Source organism: Blastocystis sp. subtype 4 (genome assembly GCF_000743755.1).
Source record: "Blastocystis sp. subtype 4 strain WR1 chromosome Unknown seqid_0147, whole genome shotgun sequence".
Lineage (NCBI taxonomy): Eukaryota > Bigyra > Opalinata > Blastocystidae > Blastocystis > Blastocystis sp. subtype 4.
In genome coordinates, this window is record NW_014569400.1 from 1 (window position 1) to 7,251 (window position 7,251).

Here is a 7,251-nt window from a genome sequence, read left to right on the forward strand (position 1 = left end):
TGTGTAGTGAAGAAGGTGTACTTCAAGCCTGGACAGAATCTGGCTCTTGATGATGTTATCATGGACTTTGATACCACTGCCTAAGTTACAGTGATATCTTTCTTGTTCAGCGCTATATGGTTTGCACCTACGTATCCGTTTTCTGTTTGTTCCATTAACACGTTTGTGTCTGTTAGGTTCGTAGTAGAGCTGTTTGAAGTATGAAAACTTTCTGTAACTCAATTCGTACTTCCTGAGAATTGTGTTGTTGTGTTTCCACGACTCAAAAACAGTCTTATTTGGACTACATTTCGTTTCTTCTGGAGAGAGTAAGTAGGGAATATGTATTTTTGGTCATATTATTATAGAAATCCATGATCAAGGCACTCATTATTGTAAGCATGAATGGACAGCCTAGACTGTCAAAGTTCTATGACTTTATCGTTGATTATTCGATTAGAGTCTGAAATTTAGGAAATGGACAAAAGAAAGGACATCATCCGCAGAATCTACGATACAGTGGTAAAGAGATCAGAGAAACTTTGCAATTTTGTTGAGGATAAAAAGTAGGATGTTGAAAGACGGGTTAATGGGTAGTCTTCAGTTTTGGAGCGAGCCAACAAAGATCGTTTATCGGAAGGTTTCTTCCATTATTGTTTGCCTTGTGGCAGATGAGAGTGAAAGTGAGCTAGGCCTTCTTGATTTGATTCAAGGTAAGGGTAAAGGAAGTCGTTTATTAGTAGTTTTGATGGATGTGTTGGAGGAGTCATTCGAGGGACTGCGCGAGTATGATCTCATTTACAACATTGATAAGGTTCATTCCATGTTTGACGAGATTATCATGGGAGGATTGGTGTTGGAGACGAATGTGGATAAGATTATGGCAACGATCAATGCAAAGAATTCTTTGGAGTACAAGATGGAAGATAGTACCGGTCGTCTACCAACTGTAAAATGAGTAAACAAACATGTTGTTCAGTATACACTACATAAACTACTCAGAATCCTCAGCAGACTCTTCAGCAGATTCTTCAGGAATCGACTCTTCATCCTCTGATTCCGATTCTTCAGCTTCCGACTCCGATTCCTTTACAGCCTTCTTAGGGGCCTTCTTAGCAGGCTTCTTGGCGGCCTTCTTAGAAGCTCTGGCCTTCTTTTCCTTCTTCTCTTCAGGATGAGTCTTCTTCCATTCAGCCATCTCCTCGTCAAACACTTCCTTCTCGGCCTCGTAGGCAGCATTATACTTCTAGCTATTACAACTTTATTTGCACTCTGTACACTCTTAGCCTCCTCCGACAGCTCCTTCCACATTCTTCCCATCTCAGAGAGGATCTGGGTTGCCTTCATATCTAAATATCATAACAAAATAACAATTTGTACCAGGATTCGCCTCTTTCACACTTGCTCTCTTCTCGGCACAAAAGCGCATATAGCCGCTAAGAGGTCTCTTGGGCTTACCCTCTTCAGAGGCAGTCTTCTTCGTCTGGCGTTTGCTGGTCTAAGCAAGGATTATCCACACTCTCCACTCGGTACGGCCTCTTTTCCATCGGAACTCATCGTAGCAAAAAGGAGAATAGATTGAAGATAAATATGAAGAGTCAAGTGAATGAGTGTTTGGCGGGAGAATGTGGTATTGATTTGATAGGGAATCGCTACCAATAACCGCGGGCTCGCTTTGTTTGTCATTTCTTGCACTCCATGAAGGATTATCATTCATTTTGTATCCCATTAATATCGGACTATGGGTTTTATTTAGTTGTTTGAATTCAGAATCAAATGATAATGGGGACTGAAGGTGATATAAGTGGTCGATTTTGCATCAACTAGCTGTTTTCAAGCCATTACTCCAAAAAGAATTGATACTTAGGTGGATGTCATTTCCCTCCCTTTTCAAGAGCTGTAAAAATGGCATCGTTAGATCTTATAGATCAGGACATTCATCATCTATGGGAAGAAAGGGGTTTGAATGCTATTTCTGGGAATTCAATTAAGTCTTTATTCCATTCGTTTGTTTCTATCCATCAGGACAAGGAAGAAGCATTTAATGGATTTATTCAGTGCTATTACTATCTCCTTAGTAACGATGTCACTACTAAGGGGGTTCATACTCTTCTTACCTGTATGATTGATATACTTGAACGTTGTGGAAGTTTATTTGCTGAGCAGCTGTATGATTATGAGAATGGATGGACAACCCAAGATCATATTCTCCTTCTTCTAACGAAGATTTATGACATTACAACAGAAACAAGGATCAGATCGACTGTCATTCAGCAACTGGTTTCGTTGCTTGAGGGGTCCCAGTTCGGATCCATTTCTCCATCTTCACTCTCCATCATTGTTCTCTCTATTCTGAAATTCTCAGATGTGACTTCAGAGTTTGTGAGTCCATTGGCTCATTGTCTCTGTAGTATTGTATCTCATCCACAATGGAATGATTGGAAACTGCTAGAGCTCCAGTTGGAAGGTCTCTCAAATCGGATTCAAGAGAGTTTGGTTGTGTCCTTTGTCTCGCTATTATTTGAAATGAGTCCATTATTACGAATCCACATCCTTTCAACGGTCCTTTTACCTTCTTTGGAGCAAGGATTATCGAAGCCGAAGCAATTCGCATGCATTAGTCAGAATCCTTTCTTATCGAGTTACTGTGTTCAACTCCTTCCAGAGTTGAATGCATCTCTTTCGGGTAATTATTTTGTCCTGTGGAGTGATTGTGTGTCAACCTGTGTGAAGGAGTTCATACGAGATATTGACTGGGAACAACTGATTCTCTTTCTGACAGTCCGGTTGAAGGAGACAAAAACTTATCGAGTGCAGATGCGTTGTCTCTCTCTTTTAACTGATATTCTTCTGCATCTGGATGAAGAAGATATTCAAGTGACATCGAAAGATGTGATTTGTCAAGCATGTGTAGGATTGTTGAACGAGACCAATGAGAAACTATTGTGTCGAGTTCTCAAACTTCTTCCTCTTGTGATGACGAATCATACAGCAACTGTTTCTTGTCTTGTGTTAATCTTGTTTGTTAATTTGGTAAAGAAGGATGTGGAAACACATTCTCTCTCACTATCCTCTGTACGACAAGAAGCATTTGAATTCCTTTGGAATTCGTCCTCTCTCTCACTTCCATCACTCTTTCGGTTTGGAATCCTTCCTCTCTATCCAATTCGAGAGTTTATTTCTCAACAGGGTGACGTTGTGAAACTGGTTAGGATGGTTGTGAAGGATGATGTCGCTGGTGTTGAAGCCTTGTACTCATCCAATCCGATTCACGGAGTTCTTGTTGATCTGTTGGTTTCAATTTGTTTTGGTGAACAGAGTGAATTGCTACACTCGATTGCTGAAAAACGAGGATTATCACTCTCATCCTCGGATCAACGCAGTTTTAGCATGGAGGAGATTCTGACTCTGTTAGAACATGCTAGTCACACAACTCTTTCTACGAATCTATCTCCATCTCTTCAATCACTCACACTTGTACCCTTTTCCACACTTCAAGAGACATTGGTTCGTCTTTCTGCTTCCTTTCAGAACGATAATCACCTTGTTTGTCTACTGAGACTCCTTCGTGTAATCAATCACGTTTGTCTTCAGCGTAACAAACGATTAGCACAGCAAGCTGAAGATGATCAGGCATCGATTGAGCGGCAACTAAATGTATGAATCAAGTCCTCCTTACACATAGCTCCATTATCTCCACAATGGGATTCTCTCCTGCTATCTTCCATTCATTCGGTTTGTTCTTCCTTCCCATACTCACAGGTAGTCATATCATCACATTGCCTGGATCACCCATTGTCCAACAAGAACTCTGTCTATTAGTTGGACAGATCCTTTCCATTTCGGAGAACCCACCTCTTAAAGAATACATACTTAAAGCAATCGACTCACCTATCGCACCTCTGGCTGTATCAGTTCTCCTCTCACTCTCTGTTGAAGGTATCAGTCTTTCTTGTCTCCTCAATAGACTCTCTTTTCTTAGATGAACTTCTCTCTTATGTGAAGTTGCATACTCCCTCTGCTCCTCTTCTCTATCTCATTGGTCATGCTGTTATCTCCAATCAGCTCCAGGATTCCTTCCTTCAACCCATTCTATTGACATTATTGCAGACTCAGGATGAAGACATTCGGATGGTGGGGAACGAGATATTGCGTTCCGTTGTCCGAACGGGTAATAAGGGAGAGATCAGCGACTTCCTTCTGGATGTAGTTATTGATTGGCTGCAGTCAGGTCTGGCTGAGGACGAGAGAGCTATTGAGCCCTTGAAACTACTTCTGCAGGAGGCTCGTGAAGCACGATCTGTGAATGAGAAGACATTAGCTGAAGGTATTGTTCAGTATTTTGTGAAGCATCCTAAACCGAGTTCATTGAGACTCGTGAAGGAAGAACGATCTCATTGGACACGAGGATGTGTAGAGATGTTGGAGGTATGACTAGAAATGATTTATCATTAGCAATTCCAACGAAGCGAAGATCCGTTGGCTTCAAGAGTTCGAGAATTCATTCGAGACACACGATAATGAGATTGTTTCTTAACAAACACATTTAAATCTGTTTCCCAAGTATCTTCAATGTTTGACTCACGTTCAATGAAGGAATCATTCTTTCTTAAGATGAAAGGATATGAATTCTTTTCCCTGAAGGTCACAATACTCGTTGATGTCTGTTAGTATACTCTCCACGTTAAATTTGTGGAATAAGGACACATTCTCTCCTACATCATCATACTCCCATTCTCTTTACCATTCTTTGATAAGTAACGCAAAGCACCTGCAGCAAATCCCAACCACATTGGAATATGTGATAAAACATACTGTGAGGGATCCTGCTCCGTTCCACTGAACCGAGTGGATCCATCTGACACCCGACTCTCTTCCGACAACGATGAGCCACGCTCCAGTCCTCGGAAGCTATCACTACACAGTCGACGATCAACAGGACTATTGGGAGACAGACTATCAATTGTCATTTCCGTGGGGATTAAATGATGTTCTCGAGCAATATCAACATACCTCCGTATCTCAGTAATGAACATGATCAACTACAGTTCAGTCTCATTTCCTCAGAACTACAAGTGAAGATGGGAGAATGATCTGCTTTCTGGAGTATATTGAACAATTCAATAGTTGACCAAACAGTACTCCCGACAGGTTGTCGTGATGCTGGGAGAGAAGTGTTTCCAAACGTTGTATGCCATGTTGATTGAGAAACTCTCCTACCATCTGAGTGTCTATGTATCACTGCTTCAACTCAATTGTACCTCCACGCAATAGGTTGCTGATGGCCTTGGCAGCACACACACTACAGGGACCAGACCAGGCCTCTTCGATCTGATTCAGTGCATTAAGTCCGTTGGCTAGTCGGAATAACCGTGTATTTCCTGGGTGTCCACTGGTCACTACAGTGGCGAGAGCGATTGCCGACATGACTACCTTAGCACTGGAGCAGGCGAATACGTTGATGATTTTGATGACGCCATCACAAGCGGCTAATCGATCTCGGGCCTCAGGACACCAACGGCAACATGACTTCACAGTTTCCAGAGCATAGATCATCATGCGCTCATTGGTTAGCTGAATCAGGCTCATTAATAACTCGACACCATCTAGACCCACAAGCTCGACACAATTCGCCTTTTCTAGATTGCAAAGGTTCATGAGGAGACCAATGAGATACAGTATTATCTTTCGCACACTGGGATCTCGCGCAGACAGGAGATCAGAGGAGGAATGCGTTTGCAAACGGGGTGACGACAGGCCTGATCGAGAAGAACTCTCGGCGAGGCGAGAGAAAGTGGGAGAAGAGTCTGTGAAGGAAGATTGGGAACGGGGATTGAGAAACTCGTTCTGGAGCAAAGCCAACACTGTCGTAATCCCTTCTTTCTCACGGAAAACTGTCGAAATGTCTCTACTGGACTGGGTTGTGTTTAACAAAAGACCACTTACCATCAGCAACAACTCTTGAATTTCCGTGGGAATCCCATGTGTATTGAGGATCTGTGTGTTCCCGAACTGCAAACAGCGTACGAGACTGGACATTACATCTGACTGCGCCACCACATGCTGAACCGCCAAACCAGCTGATTCTCTGCGGAGAGTTCTCAGAGCAGAGACACGAATGGAAACGAGAGGATAGTTGATAAGCGAGAAACAGGCATTGAGAGACTCAGAGAGAGCGTGCTTCTGAACAAATTCGAGACGGTTCTGACAGCAGCGGATACAACTTTGGGTGCTTCGGAAGTCAGAGCCACTGAGAGGAACTGTCAGCTGGATCTCCTTCGATTCCACGCCAGAATCTCGAGGCGACTTTACCAGATCGTGGAGCGAGGTATCACTATGACAGCGCCAATACCAGTAACTGGCATCAAAGTCCCGCGAAGTGAAGCGACGATGGGTATCCTGGTCTACAAGAGACCATTCCATCATGGAACTAGTCGAGAGATAGCTGGCAACATGAACCTGAATAGCAAATGGCAGTTGGGACCAGATGGAAGGGGGAGTATGAAGCCTTGTTGAACACGACTTACAAACTCGTTGTGAACCCACTTTGGAGGCAATATAGCCATACTGAGTGAGATTCTGAGAATCACAAACATGAAATGAATCTTACTTCTGTTGTTGAGATGCATTTCCTACACAATACTCTTCCACATAAACGACAGTGATGCCTCCGACGAAACCACGTAAAGGTTGCATTACAATCAGAACAAGATTTGACTAATTTATCTGGAACCCACAACGGAGACATCCGAAAATCCCCAACTGATGAAAAAGAACTCCCATAATCCCCTCTTCGTTCATATGGATGTAATTGATGACTCTGCTATTGAAACAAGCTAAACATCCTTACAAATACGTCTCCACAACACTGAGAACAGGCAAAAGTTGAGAATGCAGTAAAGTCTGATTCCAGTACTGCAGGAATATATAAAACACTCTTTCTTAGTTGATAATCACAGTTAGAATAGCAACGAATACACATCTTGCAAACACGGACTCGTTTTAGCACTCCAAGATAAGGAATGGGCGACACATAGGGTGCACAAAACGTACAGACTGTCTATTCTAAAGGCGGATATTGGATCCTCACTTTATGGCAACTCTCGCATCTGCATAAAGAGAATATATCTGATTCCTCGGACTCACAGAGAGCACATCTCCTGATCCGAGATTCCATCTTATTTGTTTCTTGTAAAACGATCAATATCCGCGGTTTTCTTCTATAACAAACAAATGCAAGAAACTGAAATATACATATAGAATTCTCTAAGT

General features: G+C 42.5%; 4 protein-coding genes across 4 annotated transcripts; 1 reads left to right on the top strand and 3 right to left on the bottom strand.

Annotated features, from left to right (window-relative positions):
- Window positions 1-380: 380 nt before the first annotated feature.
- On the top strand, window positions 381-937 carry JH06_2367 (hypothetical protein; the record flags this gene model as incomplete). The annotated part of the gene is given in 4 exon segments (XM_014671626.1): window positions 381-440; window positions 454-545; window positions 577-692; window positions 723-937. The coding sequence occupies 4 exon segments, from the start codon at window positions 381-383 to the stop codon at window positions 935-937; spliced, it is 483 nt and encodes a 160-aa protein (XP_014527112.1).
- A 36-nt stretch (window positions 938-973) lies between these two features.
- Window positions 974-1,536, bottom strand: JH06_2368 (hypothetical protein; the record flags this gene model as incomplete). Its single annotated transcript, XM_014671627.1, is given in 4 exon segments — window positions 974-1,225; window positions 1,240-1,328; window positions 1,360-1,477; window positions 1,513-1,536. 4 exon segments carry the CDS (start codon window positions 1,534-1,536, stop codon window positions 974-976), a joined length of 483 nt encoding a protein of 160 aa, XP_014527113.1.
- Window positions 1,537-4,578: 3,042 nt separating this feature from the next.
- Window positions 4,579-5,637, bottom strand: JH06_2369 (hypothetical protein; the record flags this gene model as incomplete). The annotated part of the gene is made up of 4 exons (XM_014671628.1): window positions 4,579-4,694; window positions 4,724-5,021; window positions 5,053-5,210; window positions 5,241-5,637. The coding sequence occupies 4 exons, from the start codon at window positions 5,635-5,637 to the stop codon at window positions 4,579-4,581; spliced, it is 969 nt and encodes a 322-aa protein (XP_014527114.1).
- A 23-nt stretch (window positions 5,638-5,660) lies between these two features.
- On the bottom strand, window positions 5,661-6,675 carry JH06_2370 (hypothetical protein; the record flags this gene model as incomplete). The annotated part of the gene is made up of 3 exons (XM_014671629.1): window positions 5,661-5,820; window positions 5,843-6,558; window positions 6,616-6,675. The coding sequence occupies 3 exons, from the start codon at window positions 6,673-6,675 to the stop codon at window positions 5,661-5,663; spliced, it is 936 nt and encodes a 311-aa protein (XP_014527115.1).
- Window positions 6,676-7,251: the final 576 nt, after the last annotated feature.